This window comes from Sparus aurata, chromosome 11 (assembly GCF_900880675.1).
Source record: "Sparus aurata chromosome 11, fSpaAur1.1, whole genome shotgun sequence".
Classification (NCBI taxonomy): Eukaryota; Metazoa; Chordata; class Actinopteri; order Spariformes; family Sparidae; genus Sparus; species Sparus aurata.
In genome coordinates, this window is record NC_044197.1 from 24,860,882 (window position 1) to 24,882,675 (window position 21,794).

Sequence of the window (21,794 nt, forward strand, 5' to 3'; positions counted from 1 at the left end):
TGTCAGAACAATCGGAATTACACCTGCGACTTTAATGCTATGACAACTACGTCCACATCTCTGTAGTGACCTGAAGTGCATATTTCTTTTAAATGTAAACCCCCAGTGAGCTTTGCAGAAGCAGTTTGAAGCGCAGCGTCAGTGCAGAGTCACCCTTCGAAAATGACAAAACTAAATGACAGTGAATAAAAGACAGACAGTTTAAGTGTAAAATGGACTTTATCACATTCACATTGCAATAAATCTCAATCTGATAACTTTATATGATACATGAGGGGGGTTGATGTACACATGTTCCTTCAGTATATTAATTAATGCGATTCAGAGTGTTCTGTACACACACACACACACGCACACACAGACAGACACACGCACACACATATACCTGTTTACAACAGCTGGTAAATACTGTTTCAAAGTTCTCCAGAAAAAAAAAAAGGCTTTTACCAACAAAGTCAACTTGGGGAAAAATAAAAAATCTGCCCAAACACACACATCGAAAAAGTACTCACTAGACTGCATTTGATTTTTTTAAATTGCCCTGAAATGCTACAAGACTGCTTCGATGTGGAACTGAACCAAAATGATGCACCATGTGGGGGGAAAACAGGAAACCTTTGATTTGTTTGTGCTACAGATGACTGCAGGTAAAAAAATCTTCCAGCAGAAAAAAGGTCTGATTGCATAATGATGGTGATAAACCTGAATCCACTGCAGTGGTGCCGTTCTGGTCATTACTGAAAATAATGCTTGTAGTACTGTTTGTTTTAAAAATCGAGAAATGGTTCGTGGAGAAATAAGCTTCCTTTTAACATTGTGAAGACACGAGATAAAACTTTAAAAAACTAGAAGTCTCTCAAAAAAAAGTGTGTATTAGTTTTTCCAAGTACTGACTTCCATCCAATATGGACCTAAAACAAAACAAAACAAAAAATCATGTGAACAAACAAAACATCCAAGGCATCAGAAATATAGTGAGACACCGTGAACAGACAATTCAAAAATATCAACCCAAATATCTGAGCATCATGTCTTAGCAACATAAAAAAATATGGAGTGTACAGGACATTAATAGCTATGGTTGATTCTGTATTTACACTTCATAAAGAATTGCCGGAAAACACAATAAAACATTTTCTGCACCCAGAGACAAATGGGTGCCACACGGAAGTGAACAATCAGACGCACGCAGCACGGATCGGGTCGAGCGACTCTTCATCAGAATAAAAATAAGTGGATTTCATCGATCATAATAATTTCACCTATAATTCTCTAATACTATCTTTAAAAAAAATACAATAATGCATTCAATGAAAGGTGGATAATCATTCTCTCTTCACACACACACACACTCTCTCACTCCACACACACACACACACACACACACACACACACACACACACACACACACATTACAGTTAAAGGGTAACTCCACCAGTGTTCACAATAAAGTGTGTTTACAGGTCTTGAGGAGTACTACTGCATATGTAGAGAAACTAGTAGTAGTAGTAGTAGTAGCTCCAGAGGAGGCTATAATAAATTGCCTCCCATTGATGTCAATCCATTGCTAAGTTGCACTGTGGGTAATGTAGGCACCATCTTTTGAAAGGGAAGAAAGAAAGGCGCTATGTCTGCTTCTGCTGTATTAATTCTGATCATTTGTTTTTTGGAGTTTAGGTGTTACAGGACTACAAAACCTCGTGTCTACATTACCCACAATGCAACGTGACCACAAAGTGCCATCACTGAAGGCAATTTATCAGATTTACATGCAGCTACCTCCGGTGATGCCATAAGCCTCGTACTACTTTTTCACAGGAGTACTCCCCCATGACCTGTAAACACACTTTAATGTGTAAAATTGGTGGAGTTCCCTTTTAAACCAGACACATTTGTAGAAAAAGACATTTCGAGTGGTTAACCACAGAGGAGCCGACAGATGGGTGTAACCTCTGTACAACAACAGCAGCATCTCTCCCTCGTTGACTCTCTTTAATGAGAGGGAGACTCCATCTTGGGCATCACTGGAAATTCAGCTCGTTTTGCACCAAATCCAGCACACAACCACAACACACACACACAGTATCTGCTTGGCCTCAGAGGCAAAAAGTTAGGGTAAAAATGTCTCAGATTACGGGGACAACTTTTAGTCTTTGAGAATCTCCCAGGACCTCTGTGAGGGTCCCCAATTATCCTCACACACCAAATCCCCAGCAGGGCCTAAAGCTGGGAATGTGTTGCTGGTGTTAGACTCCTCCATCCCCAGGAGGCCGCCTCCATGTCCAGAGTGAGGACGTTCTGCACAGCAGTTCTTACAAGAACACACAGACCTGAGTGATCAGAACCGTGACAACTTCTTCGTCCGAACTGCTCCGACACAGGATGTGATTAAGGCTCATCTTTTTTGTTTTTTTTTACCGATATTCACCGAAAGATACCTGGATTTCTTTTGAAGGAGCGGATCTGATTTTGACTTTGATTTTCAGGTCTCTGCTCAGACAGCAGTGTTTCCTGCTTGAAGAAGAAACGCTGTCCACCTCACTATACGATAAAAACTCTCTGACGGACAAGATAGCTCTGGTGGTAGAAAACGAAGAAAAAAATGGAAAGAAAATGAGCCGCTGATTATGCACCCAAGTCCTTTATACTTAAACTCTTAAAAATCTTAATAAACACAAGCAGTCACAGACTTCACGGAAACAAAAAACTGAAAATAATGAGCCCTGTGACGCATTAGTTACAGGAAGTTGGTCTGTGTGTTTCATTTATCTTAACTACTTTCTTATTTATGTTAGCTGCAGCTGCTTGCCCGAAAATCTACCTCTTTTAATAAATAGTAGAAAAATAATCTTTTCCTCTTTGAAGTGTGTCTTTCAAGATTTATGCGACTGCTTTGAAGTTCGCAGACACTCGTGAAAATGTCCAAATATTTTCCCAAAACCATGTTGTGTGTAAGGCCAGTAACTACTTTCAGAGAAAACCAACTGTGGATTCTCAGTCTGCAGAACCATGGAGAGTAAAGCTCTGACAGAATCCGTGATAGACTCCAACATTAGACCGCGGCCTGTGTGGAAATACAGCACAGCACTCCTCATCAGAGACCTCACTTCCCCTCGTGCCCCTCCCCATAAGTGGGCTTTAAGAGGTAACGACTTGTGCGAAGGCTGGGAGGAAGCGGCGGAGCTAAAAGGGGGTCTAATCAGCATCTAGATTTCTATGTTAATTGATTATCCTCCGGTCCTATGAAGTGTTTGCTTCGGCCTTCCACATGGAAATGAAGACGTTTGTCCTTTCACAACGCTTATGGGTTCCAGTTGTATCCTGTCTTCGATGAATCGGCTCAAACAGTTTGCTCCCAAAGGTTGATGTGTGCTCTTACAAAAGTTCCTTCAGAAAACAAACAAAATAATCCCATTAGATTTTTTTTTTTTTGGGCCCAGTTCAGGCAATTCTGGTAAAAAAAAAAAAAAAAAAAAAAAAAAACTGTGTACACCTGCCAGATTTTGGACTGGGTTTGGGGAAAAAAGGGGTCGAGATGGAGATGTTGGCACAATGAGACCGTGAGGCTAATACCCATTTTAAGCTAAACATCCATTCATGGCGGAGGTCCCAGCCATGACGCTGTGGGCTTGAGTCCAGCTGGGGCTTCTCCCTCCCTACGTCCATACTCACAGTACCTATGGTGTGCTCTCTAATCCAGCACAAATGTTTATTTTTTTTTAAAAATAGTCTTTGATCAAAAAAAAGCGTCATCCCTGGCAGGAGGGTGAATGTCTGCGCCAGAGATCAGCACTCTGCGTCCACACTGTGCACGGTGACCGCAGCCTGCAGGTGGTGCGAGTGCGTGTGCAGCGGGTGGTGGTGTGTGTGCGTGTGCCGGTAGGGGTGAAACTTGTGGCTGAGCAACGCGGCCGTCTGGGGAGGCGTGTCCAGGTCGAGGTCGTCATCGTGGTTGCCGACGTCGACGCCGGCCGAGAGCGGGTCGTTGTTCCCGGGCGGATTCTCGCTGTCCTCCTGCGGACTCATGGTGCTGTAGCCTGGAGACAAAACAAACACATGCAGAGGTTTGTATCACTGCACTCGCTGTTACTCTTACAACTCAATTCATAAAATGTTCTCATGTTTGATGTACTTCTGTGTCCCCGCAAAGCACTTTGAGTGTGTCTGAATGGTTCTGTATGAATAAAATCACCAACACTTCAGTTGTTAATGCTGCAAGTAGGTTAAGATTATTTTAATTACCAAGTGCCGACTGAATAAGCTCAAAACGTGATAGCCCAATTAAATGTAGAATCTTTCAGTTTATATGATGTGAAAGAAGAGAGTAGAAGATAACTATCACAATAACAAAATACAGCTTCACATTTAAGAGGCTGGAACCAGTGACAGTTTTGCATTTAAGCTTGACAAAACCCTCCATCAATTAACAGTCTATTAACTATGGCTTGAGAGCTGAATCACAAGAAAGAGATTATAGAAACGTCTTATAGTTGAGCTTTCTCCAAACTGAACTGTTAACAAAACATTCTTGATTTACAGATTTCCACTGAAAGCCTACGCCATCGGTGAAAGTGAAAAATGAAAGCGTGACATATTACAACATCATTTTATACACTGTTTTTAAACCGTTATTCTGTCAGCACAGCATCGCTGCGGAACATTTTAAAGAGACGGGATGACACCATGAAAGAAACTGCTCAGCAAATGACGCCTTCCAGTCATACACGTTCAACACAGAGACATCCATGTGAATACAGGCTAACACAATGTTGCTGAAAGCGGTCCAGGTTCTTTGATGGCACATCGACAACTGAATATCCCTACTGGGCATTTTTTCGGCTTTCTCATCAGATATTGAAAAAGAAAAAAAAAAGAGAGCATGCATATTTATGACCGCGTCCCTACACATCCTGCACATACGTTTAGCCCGAGGAGACAGAAACATAAGCCAACACGGCAGTTTGGATACATTGGTAAGTGGAGCAGTGGGAGGGCAGTACTGCTGGCGTAGAGAAAAGGAATTACTGGGTCAGAGAATAAATCAATAAGATGAACATAAAGACACCAATATGTTATGATATTCTACCGATGAAAGACTATTTTAAATGTATACATGGCTGGATTTCCCTCCAGGCTTGTGATGATTAAGCTACACTGGCTTAATTCACTTAATGTATTCACTTGAACCCGAGTTCGACATAAACCATCACCTACTGAGTGGGCCGGGTCACCTTCAGGGCCATGAAATCCATCTGAAGCACACGGTCTCACTATGAAAAAAACATTTGGGTGTTGATCTGGAAATAAGCTCATTTTCTTTAATTCCTTGAGTGCCGTCTTCTTCATAATTCTGAAGTGACACCAGCAACGCGCCTCACGACTGGAACATCAATCTGGTATTACAGTTGAACAAATAAAGCCTGCGAGCCTGAGTGCCTCAATGACTGTGTTTATAGAAAAATCACTGCCATTAAGGATGATGAAACATTAAAAGCTCCACAGATACTCAACCGAGTGGTTTGTGAGTAGGTGTGTGTGTCAGCGGGGGTTCGTGTGTCTGTGGCATGTAGGAAGAAGGTGTCAGGTTGAAGCATGTGCGTACGTTTGTGTCGAATTGATCTCCAACAACCTTTCCCCGACCTCAACATTGAAAAGTTAAACATCTAAACAAGGGACGCAGCGATTAAACGGATTTCATTACTAACTGCGGTTTAAATCATCGCTGATTTGTAACTGTGAAGGCTCAGCTATGTCCCATCACGTCTCGACATATAATAGAGGGTTGAGTATATGTAGTGCAGTGCAAAAGTAGTAAATGTCCTGTATGTCTAACTGAGAAGTTTGCTCGGAAGTCTCCCCTCGCCGATTCTCAGAAGATTAGCCGGGCTTTGATATCGACTGAAATAAAGCTTACAAAGAACAGGAGAGACAGACGAATGAGCAGAGGGGGTGACAGAGAGAGGAAAAGATGGGGGTGGCTGAGGGATGGAGAGGGGAGGAAGGGAGGGATTAAAGGAAAAGGAGGGATGGAGACTTCAAAGAAGTTCCAGACATGGAAGGTGCCGACTTCAGCACAGTTTATCCCCTTTCCCCCCCGCGGACAGCAAGAGCCGGAGTGTGAGGCAGGACTACAGCCAGCCGTGTCCTGTTCCCAGTGTTCACCTGCACCAGGTGAGGAGAGAAAATCCCTCTTAATGTTAAGAGATGCGTAAAGACAGCGTAAACTACCGTGTTGTTGCACCTCGGAGACACTCACTCCCAATTCCCTTATCATGATTGGACCTGTGAGATTTCTGAGACTTTTCATTTTTAACAGCTGGAGACAAAAGACAGAAGTCTACATCCTGGAAACAAATCCCGGACAGTCTGTGAAGCTACAAGACAGAGCAATCGACTGAATGACTTGTTGACTAATATGTCTGTACTTCAAGGAATAGGTTCAACAATTTAAATACACTTACTGGCCTTCTTGTCAAGACTAAGATGAGAAGATCAATGTCAACCTCATGCCTCTGCACTGAGTACCACCAACAGCCAGTTGGCTAATCTAACATAAAGCCCAGAAACAGGCTCTCTAATTAACACGATACATCTCATTTGTTCAACCTGAACAAAAACTTGTGCATGAAAACGTCTGTTTAACGGGTGCTTTGTCCCAGATTACAGCATTTCTTGGCCGGGGGGAGTAACTATATTATCTAAACTAATTGGCTTCTGGCTGTAGCTTCAGATTCTGCATTGAGACCAAGGACACGGGAACTAGAGGGGTGCTGAGGGTGCTGCAGCGATAAATGATAAATGATAAATTATGTGATAAAGACATGTGGACGAGCGAGACGCGTCTGTGTCTTCACGGCGCTGCATCATAAAAAAAACGTTGAAGGCGTCTATCCTTGACACTAACATCCGTCTCCAGCGATCCGATCACAAGGCGACAGCTCAGCATTTCACGCCTGCCACGCCGGGCGTCTTGACACAATGTTTTAACGCGAAGAAAGAAAGAACTTAATGTATAAAATATGCCGAATTTACGAGAAGGCCCACATAATCAAGAATTTGTTGTAGACTGCATTTCCCAACATTTATAAAGTGTCTTCTATCTCAACAACTCACGAAATTGAGCAATTTCATAAGGGAGTCTGGGGAGTTTCTCTCCCTCTTCATCTCCTTGCTGTTGTTGACTGTAGCCGACGTGGCCGCTTTGACTAGCCATGGTAAAATGTAACATCTTGCTGTGTTGTTCTTACTCTATACAAAGTAAATGTTATCTGTGAGGTCTCTAACAGAGTGCCTGAATCACAAACGATACACAATGCCCTATTAACTATCGATTTCCCTTCATATCGATATCATTTGGTGTCAAGATTAACTTTGCTGACTTGGTGCATGTGACTCCTAAACATGAATATGATTTGAAAGCATGAAAGATGAAAGATGGAAATAATTATAATCTTCATGTTCTTCTGCTAACCCCCATCTGCTGCTTCCTGTCTCTAGATGTCAATTACACTGTACACGGCAGTCACAAGTCGAAGCACAAACTGTATAATGTTAGGGTCTGTGCTGATTACATGTATTCGCTGCGTACAGCATTCATCATTAAATGGATACTTTTGGCCACTTCCTGTCATTTAACAGCGCTGCCGAACAGCTCTCTGCAGTGCGTGTGCGTCACTTAACAGATCTGATGTTCTCATCTTCTGCGACCTGCATGCAGCCCGTGTGTGTGTGTGTGTGTGTGTGTGTGTATCATCACCCCCTTCAGCAGCGGTGTGAGTGAGTGCTTTGTGGTAGTAGGAGGCCACCTCTGACCGCGCAGAGAGGAGCAGCAACTTTGAAGCCTCAACTCGGTGATGAATTTGTTTAAATCCCTGACGTACGAACACCCCCTCGCTCCATTATTTCAGACTCGTCTTCCTCCCCGTCCCTGTCCTCTTGGCCTTACATTTCGCTCTCATTTCCCCTCTTTCATCATTTTTGCATCTCTACATCTCTCCACTTGTTCTCGCTTTTTTTTTTTCCTCCCTCGCCGTCCCCAGTTATACAACGCGTGAAACATCTTTCCTGTTCATTTCTCCAGACTGCCCCGATGATTCACCGTGTTTTTTGCGCTTTTAAAAAAAATATATATATTATATCACACCTGAGTGGTGTCCTTCATGATTGATGGACGTAGGGCCTGAAAAAAAGCAACTTATCTGTTTGACACTTTTCCTTGACAAAATTTAGTTGCATAAAATCATTTCTTTGATATCAAGGATCATTTCTAATCACTCTGGATGAGTGCAACTCAATTATTTTCATTGCTGATTGAGCTTTTGAGTACTGTCTCGATTCACTGATTGTTTTGTCTAGAAAAAAATTAAGTGTTTCCCAAACCCGACAACCCGAAAATATTCAGTTTTTTTTTTATCACGGAAGAGTAATGAAACCAGAAAAATATTCATAACTAGGAGCCCGGATGAGAGAATTTTGACTTTTCCTCTTGACAAAAACATCATCACTCAAACTAATTGATTATCAAAATAGTTGGAGATTCTAAGCTAATTGATTAATACTCGCAACTCTGTGGTAAAAAAAAAATATGTTATGCAGGACAGATGGATTACAGAGAACATAACACTAGAGTCATTAAAGATGAACTCTAATTAAAACTCATTTTCCACACAGCTCCATCTCAACTTCCCTGATTTAACGGCTTCACTGTACGCGGCACGCAGCTGACAAGCTCTCGCTCGTGTCTTTGTTTCACTTTAGCCCACTCTCCTCTCTTCGTCCTTGTTTTCCCTGTCATCATCAGTTATGCAACTAGTATTGGGAGGCACTCATTGCCAGGAAGTGGAGTGATGCCATATGTAGGTGGTAAGAGCCCGTGTGGGTGCAAAGCTGTCCGTCCACGCTCGTCGAGTGTCAGACGCACAAGTTCTACAAACGGTTACAGCGAGCATGAGCAACTCTCCCGGAGCTGGAGAGGAGAGGAAACAACGTACTGAGCTGTGATATAATGACACGAACGAGCCAGGAGCTGGAGCCCTGCCAAAGAACTGAGAGAGAACTGGATCGTAAAAAGATGATTCCTACGCTTCAAATATGATTTTTGAACAGCTAAATTAAATGAATAAGGTTTTGTGTTCTGTAATGTAGTCAGCAGATGAGGAAATTAACTTTATTTCATGTCATTTCCTGGATCTGGCGCACTGAGGAAAGACGCTAACAGAGAGTAAAACAGCCGTCTTCCTACATCCAGCAGTTACATCAGGTCCAACATGTACACTTTCCTGGAGGGCTTTTCCATTGGCGCCAGCTGAAACCATGCTGCGCTGATCTGGGTTTCCATTACCAGCTTAAATGTGGCGAGTTGTGCCGAGTCACACCAGAGACGGACCATCTCTGGAGTGTGTCTGACTGCCCCCAAGCGGGTCGAGATGATGTCGGAAAGGCTTCATCATCAATAAGAGGCTAATGGTGGCTTCCTCTCCCCTTTTTTAGATCCACTTTGTCGCCATGTCTTCACCAATAAGTAGCTACAGTAGGGAGCAACTGTAGTGAATAACTACAGGCAGGTAGCCGCGTTGTAATGGAGATGTAAAATCCCTGCCGTGCCGGGCTGACACATCAAGTTGAAACCGGTATGAAATAACTCTACGTTATTGTCTCCTCCTCAGCTTGTCGTGTTATTAAAGCTTTCTGATCTGATGCTGATCGCTTGTTTGCACATGATGTCACGTTTTCAGTTGCTATGACCCAAACAGCAGATGAAGGGCAGGAAGTGTTTTGTGCATGTAACACACAAGGTTCCTCGGTGACACGGATGAAGAAGATCACAAGCTCTCAAACCGCAGATGGCTCGTGTCGTTCGTTTGCTCTGATGTCCGCCATCACGGGCAGCAGAGTCCAATCAGTCTCGTTTGTGCAGTCAACACTTTGTCAAAGAACAAATTGTTTTTATTGTTTTTATTCTTTCCTTAGCTGGAGTTTGTATCTCTGTAACTGATCAACAATATGTAGCGACGATACATAACTAACTTTATTCCTCCTGTCTGATGAGCCCCGTCTGTTACAATGAGCCCCGGCGACCTGCACCTCTCTCCCTGAGAAACTTACTAGGGTAGTGGATAGATTTACATCGTCATTATTTTATTCACAGCAAAGGAGCCATCTTTATGCTGCCCAAGGCTACATTTCAACAGATCTCATGTGGCACATACTTTTATTTTATAGAATGCAAGATGGGGCAGTTTTGTAACCAGCGAATGATTCATTTACAGATTATTTTAGTCTGAACTCTCTGTTGTGTAAGAATGACACAACACAGGGGGAAATAACTGGTCCGTTGTTCTCAACCTACAGAGAAACCACTGCTGAGAAAGAAGCATGTTATAAATAGTTTTTGACACATTATTAGTGACATTTCCGATGCAACCTACTCACTTCCTCATTCCGTCAGAGCTGATTGGCACGTTGGTTGTCAGTATCATCACACTCGTGCTTTTTTTGGCAGCATTTCCGCTATTACTGATCTAAGTGTGCGACACAATTAACGTTATTACTTCTTACCATGGTCACTCTCTGTCCCAGATCGTCCCCAGTACCTCCGTCTCCGCTCGGGAGTGTGAGTGTGCCTCTCAATCACCGCAGCAATAAATCGAGTGTTACTGACTGAGGGGGGGAGAGAACACAAAGAGGCTGCGTTTAGTAATTAGATACGTGCACTGTCACACTGTAAATAAAGACACTTTAATTCAAACGCTTTATTTAAAGCTACAACAAGGAACTTTCATTTTTTGTTTGATTCAGGTGGCTGACATTGGAGAAAAGATGACGAGGCTGAAACAAAAAGTACGTTTCTTCTGCTGTACTGTACCAACAGACTACAGAGCAGCTTCTCTACACGGAGTGTGAGACAGCTTAACCCAGTAAGACCTGTGGTCTGAGGGTGCCCATTAAAATGCACTCCAAGTCACTGTTTGAAAACACCTCCTAAAACCTGAGGGGTTTTCTGACAAACTTGACAGAGTTGTCAACACTCACTAAAACCATTCATTTCTCGGCCTTTCTCGGAACTTGAACTAAAAACATTCAAGGGCTCGAGACATCGGCTTGAATTGGAAATTATCGCCTTTGCTCTGACGGTCATTACAGGATTACTTTTTCTATAGTCACATCACGCAAAACAGGCTCATGTGGCATCAGACTCTGAAGGGGGAACCACACAAATGTTGCATCTGGTCTTAACGGGTTGAATCATCCTCAGCACTCTACCACAAAAAAACTTTTTTTTTTTTTTTTTTTTTGAATTGCGTGACTTATCCAACCTGAAAAAGTCAGAATCAGCCCCTGCCACATTGCATTAAGAGTAACTCCAATAACTGTACAGTCACAGCCACTCAGGATCTTGCCTATTTGTGTGTCATACAGAGGCACCAGTATTAGACTGAGACTGTTTCATAACCAGTTAAAAGTTCCTTGTTGTTGGTTTAAACGTTCCGTGGCGATGAGATATCAAACGACACTCACTGATTCCTCTGTCCTCGTGGCTGTCCTCGTCTCTCTCGTCTCTCTCGTTATCCAGGTTGGACATCCTCACCGACATTTCTGGAGCAGCACGGAGGTAAAGGGAATGAGAAAAAAGGCCAAGATGAGGAATAATATGTGGACAGGGTTTCTCTATCCAAAACCGGGACTTTCTTATGGATTTGAGATCTGTATCAGGGTGACAGCTGAAATTGCCTTTTGCCCAGATAATCATAATAAGTGTGAGTGCATGGGTTCAATTTGTAAAACAGTGCAGAAGAGACTGAACATGCCACACGCACGCACACACACACACACTGCAGTGACTTCTTATGAGCCAATTCCTCAGCCTAATGCCTTGTGATAACGCAGCCACGCTCGCCGCCATCAATCCCAAGTTGTTTACCAAACGATCAGACCGAAAGTGACTTGGTCTAGAGAGCTTTAATGAGGTTGTAATCTTGTTTGATGTTTTTGTCAATACCGCTGAGTGATTACACAAATCACGCAGCAGAAGCAGCCGCCACGTGATGCTAATGTCAGCTGTTTAGCTCAAGCAGCACTTGACACGGCGCTCGCTCATCGCGCCGCTTTAAAAACTTTGTGTCTACTTTTGATATTTAAAGAAATGTCAGCGTGTTCAGATGTGAAGGTTAATACAAGCAGCTGGCTTTTTACAGAGTTACTCCTGTAGTTTACTTGAGGCCAACCAGTGGGAAAATGACTAAATAATCCACCACGAATGCAGAAAACGATGCTCTCGGGTTCCTTTTGAACATGGCGAGGACGTGTGTTACTGTCAAAAATGACTTAATTAGGTGATCAATTAATAAAATTAGCGTCCATCCATCAGTCCTACCCTGTGCTGCCAGCGGTGACATGTGCTGGTGCGATCGCCTGTGGATCTGGTGTCTGTATGCGTACACAGCCAGCACCAACACCATGATGCATCCCATAATGCCCCCAGCGACTGGACCCACAGGGGCGCTCTTGATCATGTTCAGAGACGCCACCTCTTCATCTGTGGAGGAAAGACAGAGGAAGAAAAAAAAAAGAGGCGAAAGGATGGGCAGAAGGTTGTTTAGAGTACAAAGGATTTCAGACCGCTCAAGATGTGACAAGCAAGCTAACATGAGACAGCTCGGACTCTGATCCTAAATCATGCAGCTACTTCACATCTTCTCTTTCATCAGTGTGAAATGCCGAAGAAAAATGATTCAACGGCGGGCGGACGGCCAATTCTCCGTTTGCAAAAGCAGATAACAGAAGCAAAGGAAAGGCAGCAGAAAAGTTTCAATCAATCTGAAATGCTGGTTATCTGTGATCTGCAAAACAGAGCATTTCTACTGCCCCAAAGACCCTAGAAATCTTTTTCCTTCTGCTGCTGGTTTGTTTTACTTTACTCTCGGGCTGATGAGATCCAATAAAGCCACCAAATAAAGGATCTAGTTGTTCCATGTCTTTACAGCGAGCACTTCTGTAGAGCTTGACTAAATCCACAGTCACTCACCCAGCAGTCCCATGCCGTCTGCATAGGGACTCTTGGCGCCGACGATGCCCCCGAAACACTCCTTCTGCAGGGCACAGTACGGCTTGTCCAGATGAGTCTTACCATCGCTGTCCACCATGCACCACTCACAGTCCAACACGCCGAAACAGTCACTGAAACGGATCACAGAATGTAGTGATCAGTATTACATTGATTGCTTTCTTTTATAGTCTAAACAGCATTTAATGGGAAGCTATTTATTTGCTTGTTTTGATTTTGTTCTTATTGAGTTTTTTTGTTATCTTAAATCTTATCTAAAATCTATCTCAAATGGGAACCAACTCTGTGTCAGGATAGTTTTGGAAGTACGTGCAAATGAAAGCGCCCTTTTTCAATGTCCTACTGCAGAAACATCTCAGTTTCATGCAAAAGGCCATCTGTAAAGTACTTCTTTAATGTCTTTTCTTCAGTTTTGATGTATTTGAAGTGCCTTGCGGCTGAATGATGCTTTATACATTCAACCTGCCTTGCCATGTTGAACAGCAAGCTTACACTTAAAGGAACTTTCATTTTCAACATGAGCCAGGTGGTAACAAATCTTTCTGAGACAGAGGGGCACATTTTCATATCAAACTTTCCAACACTGTTTATTTACATGTAAAGGAGAGCATGTGATATCAAAAGCTCGTTAAAGTGAAGTACGGTAGATTTGCCTTCACTCGCAAAAAGCAAATGTGAATTAGCAATAAAAAAAAATGAAATAGGATTTATTCCGACAGTGACCTACAAATAAAAAGATGTGAAGGATGGAAGACTTTTCCCGTTTGTTGCCACTGGGTGGAGCTGTGCTGTTTATAACATCCTCGTGGTTGGCCCTATGACTTATTTGTAAATAGAACCCACACACCTCATGATAGATTCATGTGTGAGTTGTAAACGTCTGTGGTGTACATAAACGTCACACGTGTTGTTTTTATTCATCACACCCGTTAACGTGCACTTTACAGGTGTGTAGTTCAGCGTGGTTACCTGCTGGTGTATCTCTGACTGCAGCGGGTGTTGATGCACTGGGGCAGGGTCTCGTGCAGAGCGGGATCGATCACGTTCAGACTGACGGGTTCCTGATGCACCTCGCAGCTGGGATTCCTGTACGCAACGCACAGAAGGTGAAAGTGCAGCAAGGTGCAGGCACAGTTCATTGCTTTGGTCAGAAACTATTCAGTGGCCGACAACCTCCATCCAGGCCATCCAATCAAACGCAAATACAGCGGAACCGACTTAAAAAAGGAAATCAAAGCACGAGCCCTCAAAAGGAATGTCATCAGCACGTCAATTTATGCAAAGCACCTCTTAAAGGACAAACACCAATGCTGCTTGACACAAAGCACAGAGGAGAAATCTGACAGGGAGGAATGATAATTGCACGTCTTCCTGAAATAAAGAAGAAACTGGCATTTGAAACATTGCCGTGCTGTCAAAGGCTGCTGACGGCTGATGAAAGGAGATGGGAGAGACAAGAGAGAGAGACGCGAGAGACAAGATCAGGACGGGAAGGACAAAAGAGATAGTATGAAAGGAAAAGACGATATGGAAACACCCACAAACATTTACACAGCAGAAAGTGTCTGCAGGAGCAGGAACACATCCGCAGTTAAAATGATAACAACAGGACTGTAACAGGGACTGTTGTCAGCCTGGGCATCTGAATACACTACTATCGTGCTCAAGAGCTAAAGAAAAGAATTTGGCAAATGTGTCATCTGACATTGAATGATGAGTGTTAAATACTGCTGACAGCAAGTTTCAAAAAAACATTTTTTAGAATTTATATTGGAGATATTTCACATATTAACGATGCAAAAGGTAAAAACAGAAATAGTGCTGCATCTTCCTGGGCTGTGACTGATGCTGGTAAGTTATGGCATTATAGTGAACTTTTTGTAATTCAAGTTTTTCCTTTTTTTTTTTGACATGCAGTCTAATTCAGTACGTTATAATAAGTGACCGAGGGACAGGTTTGGACACTAGAGAAAGAAAAAAGAGAAAGGGGGAAAAATAGGGAATAAAGTTCTTCTACAGATAAAAAGGGCAGAATGAGATACAAAGTGTAAATTAACTGAAATATGACATCAGTGCAGGATAAACAAAGTAGCACATGTTCCTAAAGACAGCTGAAAACTTTCCTTTATGTTTCTATCTTTATATACATTTGAAACGAAGAGACCAGACTTTTTATAACCTCCCTTGGTAATCATTAGTCATGGTGATTGATGATTTGAATGAACAAAGATCACTCATCAACTCTAACCATTAATCAAAACAGTGCACTCTTCCACTGGCGGACATCAGTCCTTGAGGCACCAATAAAGACTGCCGGCACCAGTCCAACTTCTTTAAATACACCTGGAGGAAGCACAGACCTGTCTGCCTGTCCGCTAATAAGCTCAGGAGATTCTGACAATCATTTAAGCGACCACTCTCCAGTACGTTTGACTACTTCTTTACAGAAAGAGGAAAACATTATTATTCACATTTAGGCAACAAGCTTAAGCCATTTTTCATTTCACACGGAGTTTGAGCCATTTTAATTGAATCCATTTAAATCCTGATGGATTTCTTCTGGTCTCTGTTATCATATGCAGTGGCGCTATGTGATATGACTACTCTTCACACCAACACTTGGATCAGGCATCAGCTGACTCACTTATATTCAAAAACAATGTAGACTTTGTGGACATAAATGTTATTCATTTACTGCGGCTCAGGTGCGTCTTTGCACTGACCTGTTTTCAGCGTTGGTGAGGTTGCCGGTGCACTCGTTGACCTCCAGGGGGCACTCACATGGACACTCACATTCATTCTGCTCCATCCTGGGAGAAAAAAAACACACAGAGAGTGACGAGAGAGTGAGAAACATTTCTCATGATGACACATAGCGAGCTACATTTAATTTGTTTTCTGATGAAGTAATAACTGTTTTTGCACGTCCACATAATCAGTGTTTCATTGGCTGAGCATTTTTCGGATCAGGATGTGATTGTCAATAAGGTACACACAGCCTGTTATGACTCTGCTGCAGCATTGTAGGTTCAGATCGTAATCTTTTCTGAACAAGTCTGTTCTTCCATTACAGTAGGATCGTGTCATGTTAGATCGCAACACCTCAAAGTAATAACAGTGAATCCCTCATGAGTGTATGGGCGAATGAGAGACCTGTGGCAGTTGAGACAGAGCCGGTCCACGGTGCTGCAGGCGCAGAACGCCAGAGAGTCACACGTCTCGTTGACGATACCAGCGAAGGCGTTGGTGCCGGGGATTCGGGTCAGACGGTACTTAGAACAATGGCTCCCATGGACCAGGTTGGTTAGGTCCCCCTGAAAGAGAGAAAGAGAGAGAGAGAGAGAGAGAGAGGGAGCGTGAGAGAGAGAGAGAGAGAGAGAGAGAGAGAGAGAGAGAGAGAGAGAGAGATCATTAAAAACTTTTTTTTTCCCAACAGAACTTTCTACCAGCCAAGTATTCATACACATAAAAGTATTTTGACTCTTGTTTACATTGCTCTCTGTGTGCTACACAGAAACAGACATACAGCTAGAATCATGTAGTGGAAAACAGAACAAGAACCCAATTTTAGTTGGAATGGTGAATTTTGTGTTTGATTTTCACAGTTTTATTCTTTTTGAGATTATGATGATGTGTTTTTTTCTGGGTACAGTGCCAAACATGCATGTTTCCATCATTTATAGCTTTATCTATATAAAATGTATGTTGTGACACATTTTATCTTTATTTTAAAAAATGCAGCCCTGCTGTTGGGTCTTTTATCAAATATTGCAATGTGATCATAGTTGTAGTGCAACGCTAGTGACCAGCAAGGGCAGGATGTACTTAAACAGATTCGATTTATTGACATTAAACTAAATCTGCTCCTTTTTAAACTAAACGTAGGCACCAATTAAATAGTATGAACATGTTATAAAGTTTACTGTAATAATTTAAAAGCTAATGGGATTTGTATAGGAACAGTTCATGGCTGCAACACCACAGATCACCACAAGGTGGCAGTGTCACCCTGTCACATACTCGTCACTGCTCAGGAAGGCCCTCAGGAGTGTGTTACTTAGTATAACTGTCAGAGTCTGAGTGTCTGTGCAGTCATTCATAAATCCACTTAGTCACATCACAGATCACACTGCCTCGCTGGGCTTTACAATCTGTACAGTGAAGAGCCACAGAGGACAGACATGGAATAAATATCCCGACTACAGAACACCTCAGACTATTACAGATTACATGACAAAATATCTGATGCAAACAGACCATAAAGACATCAGCTATCTGAGTTTTTCCGACTCACCATTATGCTGGTGTTGAACTTGTAGAAGCGCTGCACGGTGCGATCACTGAAGCTGTTGCACAGATTCTTCTTGACAAAGTTGGGATGGTTTAGGATGTCATTGGCCACCAGTGGCTCCTGCCGTCAAAAGAATGGGGAGACGGTGTGAGAAAAAAAGCAAAACAAACGCGACAAAGAGAAGAATGAAGCTCAATTCAATTTTGTATATTCGTTCCTGGTCCTTTACCTTGTGTGTGATGTGCTGCTGCTCTGCAGGGGCATGACCTTTGGGGTCAATCAGAGTAGGGTGAGCGACCAGATACCCTCTGTCCTCCATGATGAAGCACCTGCAATGCGCACACACAAGTATATGTAAAGACAGCAGACACAGAGAGTGAATACATGGAAATTTACATTAGTCATACCAGTTATATCTTATCTACCTTTTTTTTAATCCCTCTTTTTCCCATAGTGCTTAATTCAACTTCACCCTGCATAGCCCTGCATGGCTCCCTTCTACTTCCCTCCATTCCTCAAACACTCTGCCAAATAGTGCTCCTCTCTTCCCCCACACCCACTTTGGGCTAATCCTGTTTCATATGGCTCCTGAGCACCGACAGAGAGAGCATGAAGGAAATGAAGAGAAAGAAAGAGCGAGGGAGAGAGCAAGGGGAGAGAGACGGCGGACTGGGGGGGGGGGGGGGGGGGGAGCAGAAAAAAAGGATGAAGAAAAAAACAAAAAAGGGAGACAAAAAACTGGAGAAGGTATGTAGGACTGAGACAGCAGCGACGTCACATCTCCGGCAGGAATGCCGTGATAATCCTCTTATCTCTCCTTCCCCTTTCATTTTTTTCTTGCATCTCTGCACAAGTTCAAGTCTCGCTCAGTAATACGGAAGTTCATCCGCTCTCCGAATATACCCAAGAGAAAAGGCGAAGGAAGGAAAAGAATAAAGTGGAAGGGAGCGAGAGGTTCAGAAGATTGAAACGGGTCAGCCAACCACCCTCCTCCTACCTGATCTTGTCGCCCTTGTCCTGGTTGCAGATGGGAAGCAGATCCAGCAGGACCTTGTAGAAGTAGCGTAAGGTGAAGTCGATGCCCATCACTGCGATAGCATAACCAGGGGCCATCTGAGAGCTACAGAGAGAGGGGCGAAGAAAAGGAGCGGACAAAAACAAACACAAAGGATTATCTTAAATGACGGAAAATGTTAAACTTTCCTGTTAAACTGTTTGCTGCGACTGTGTGCTAAGCTGTGCGCGGGGAGACGTCACCGTCTTAGAGAGAGCATAAATATTTAGCAATAGCCGTCCAAATAAAAAAAAAATCCCCTTTAAACGCGCAGACAAAATACATCACACACACCGTCTTTGAACCTGTGTTTACACAGGATACAGCCTGCGCAATGTTATGCTCACTGAGCCAGTCATCAACACGCTAATCCAGACTGATACTGACTGTTTATACTGTACATTTGGTAAACAGCTCCCATTGTATTTGTGCAGGCAGCGTTGTGGCGCTAGGTTGCATTTTAAGCTCGCAGAACTACAAACATAAACACGTAGATCGCAGCCATAGTAACTTCTTAAAGCCTTCCGACTCAACGAGGCTGTGTCCAAAACATTCTGCCTGAACGTCCGCGACAATTAACCAAAGCACAGGAGTACAGTGGCTTGCTCAAGGGCACTTCTGACGAGCAGACACTTGAAGATAACCAACACCGTTTGGTTGAGGGAGATTATGTCACTGGCTAGACGGCCCTAAAGTCTCCCGTTAGCCTCCTTTCAAATTATCTCCTGTCTACAGAGACTGCATGCTCTGCTCAAATGACTGCCGGGGCTGACAGCCTAACAGCCCACACTGATGTCTTGGCTCGTGGCTGAATCTGTTGATTAGCAATATCTACAGAGAGCTGATCACTTTATTGTGTTTCTGAACGCTTGGCAAATTACTGCCCATTATTCATTCTGTGTTTTCTTGGTGACTATCAACTCGTGAGGGAAATATCTGGCTCTTTAGCCGCTCGATGTTCCACTGTGTTCACCAGCCGGCCTCCAACTGTGTGAGCCTGCTGTTCGGTGTTGAGAGGGAAGTGTACAGTGGTATTATTGCTCAAATGCGAAATCGTGGCACAAACATTGTTCCTTTTTTTCCTGGGACTCTCTTGAGTCAGCTGCTTTATCCCGAGACAACCTGGCTGCTAATCAAAATCAGCTATCCATTTGTGAGTGGACAATCATGTCATTTCTTCCTTTACAAGTCATATTGCTCTCTTTAAATTAGTACTTTTATTGAAGCTAAATTATGTAGGAGATGGCATTTTGTGGGACTTGGTGCCCCCCGCAGTTTCCGAGTGCAACACCACAGAAGAAGAAGACTCTTTAATTGATCACACAACATACGACATGGTGCAACTGGTACTCCGCAGTTAACAAGGGAGCAGTGGGCGCGGGTTAACCTCAGCACCCGGGGAATGATTCCAGATATTAGCCAGTGCCTTTGGTCAATGACACTGATGGGAGGATCTACCCATTTGTGCAAGTTTCGACGGAGGGAAACACCAGGAGTACCTGGAGGAAAGCCTCGCAAGCACAGAGAGAACATGCACACTTCGCACAGAGAGGTCCCAGGTTGTTTCGATCCCGGGACTTCTTGCTATGAGGCAAGACTGCTAAACACTGCGCCATCACGCTGCACTGTCGCAAATAAAAATCTCAGGTCTGTAACAGTTTGTCAGATGTAATGTAGGTGCTGACTACAAACAAAACTCATTACATCATTACAATGTTAAATGTTGAAAAGCACGTTGCAGTAAACATGTATGGAACACTGTGATCCTGCCAGGAGGGCGGAGTGGCTGAGACAGAAACACCACAAGACAGCCAACCACCAACATGATTCTGAAGCTGATATTCTAAGCTAAAAAAAAAATAAATTACACAGTTTTGATTAAAGATATTTTAGATAGATATAGATAGCAGAGCCGTTTACTCAGATGAAAACACAGTCGTCTTCTTCTTACCTGGATGCGTGGATGGTGTGGCTGATGGTCACAACGTAGCCCGCGCCGCCCACATCCAGGTAGGGACCTGTAAAGGTGATGAGACCAGGGTTTGCCACAGCATGCTGGTACCTGCACAAAACAACAGTCAGTTCACAAAGTTAAGTTTTGATCCATAACAAAGTGAATGAGATGTTTTTTCCAAACAGTCATTACAGAGAGAGAGAGGGGACATAACAACATGGATTATATCGTCACAATAATTAATGATCATGATTAAACTTTACTTTAGAAAAAGGTATTGATTGGACTCTCTGCATATGACCTGAACTCGTGATTTTACTTGGTTATTTTATAGATTTCTTATACATTTATAGATAGATTTTCTGATTTGATTTTATGTGTGAAACGACACATTTCATTTATAGCTGAATGTACCAAATGAAAAAAGCTGTAAGCTCTACAAAGTTTACATACAATCATCATTTCTTTTCTTTTATTATTCTAGTCAGCCTGGCATGTTTGCAGTGTTGCAAATAAGCACCAGTACTGGTAAATAAGTAAAGGTTGCAATCCTTCTTTTTTTTTTTTTTTAATCCAACTGTAAATTACATAAAATAATTGAAAAACTAAAGTTATCAATATCACAAAAACTAGGAAAAACACAAAACCTTCCAGAAGAATATGAGGCTGCTGGAAACTTTTTTTTAATGTTGCGTTTAAGTAAAAAAAAAAAAAAAGTTTAACCTCTGAGTAAACTGTGGGGAGAGAGGTGTTTTTCATAACATTTTATGAGCTCATTAAAATCCCCCAAAAAGTTTGATGAGAAAATCTTCACTTAAATCAGCTCAGAAATGGCTGCAGACCGGTTCAAGCACAGAAATGAACTGCAGTTCGCACATACTCATTACCTTTAAACTCCTACCCACACACACACATCTTCACTCCTGGACCCTCCCCCCCCCCTCCTTCACACCCTCAAGCCTCACCATTGTCGGCGGGTCGGGTCGAAGGCTTTGTCCATCAGTGATCCTGGATAAATCCGGAGCACCCCACTGGGCGTTGCTATGTAACGCCGCACAATGTAGCAGTTGAGGCTACTCATTTCCATTAGTGTCATCCACTCATCCGTGACGTGACTGGTCGCCATAACCTCGTTCCTGACAGAGGACTGCAGAGGGGAGAGAACGAAGGGAAGCAAAGAGAGAGAGAGAGAGGAGAGAGGAGAGGGACGGTGAGGGAAGAGGAGGTAAAAAGAGTTGAGGAAGGAGTGGAGGAGAAGGAGAGAAGAGTCTTAATCTGCGGTTGGGCTGAAATGTGAGTTGGCGAAAACTTTTGGCAAGTTTGCCTCCAGTTTCAATCAACCAAAATCCTCCCTCCACCTCAGCCTGAAGGCTAATTATCATCCTACTGTATCGCTGCTAAAGAAAGTAATTCTTACTTTTTAAGATTTACC

At 43.0% G+C, this 21,794-nt stretch overlaps 1 protein-coding gene across 1 annotated transcript in view; it reads right to left on the reverse strand.

The window, feature by feature from the left end:
• Nucleotides 1-200: 200 nt before the first annotated feature.
• Nucleotides 201-21,794, reverse strand: part of cachd1 (cache domain containing 1) — a 90,172-nt gene continuing 68,578 nt past the window's right edge. Inside the window, exons 15-27 of the mRNA XM_030434205.1 lie at nt 21,328-21,509; nt 20,360-20,470; nt 18,352-18,474; nt 17,584-17,683; nt 17,358-17,474; nt 16,217-16,377; nt 15,787-15,873; nt 14,033-14,149; nt 13,025-13,176; nt 12,374-12,535; nt 11,518-11,595; nt 10,558-10,659; nt 201-4,037 (exon numbers count right to left, since the gene is read on the reverse strand). Of these exons, the coding sequence (XP_030290065.1) occupies nt 3,787-4,037; nt 10,558-10,659; nt 11,518-11,595; nt 12,374-12,535; nt 13,025-13,176; nt 14,033-14,149; nt 15,787-15,873; nt 16,217-16,377; nt 17,358-17,474; nt 17,584-17,683; nt 18,352-18,474; nt 20,360-20,470; nt 21,328-21,509 (1,743 nt within the window). The 3' untranslated portion in view covers nt 201-3,786. The remainder of the gene's footprint in view (nt 4,038-10,557; nt 10,660-11,517; nt 11,596-12,373; nt 12,536-13,024; nt 13,177-14,032; nt 14,150-15,786; nt 15,874-16,216; nt 16,378-17,357; nt 17,475-17,583; nt 17,684-18,351; nt 18,475-20,359; nt 20,471-21,327; nt 21,510-21,794) is intronic.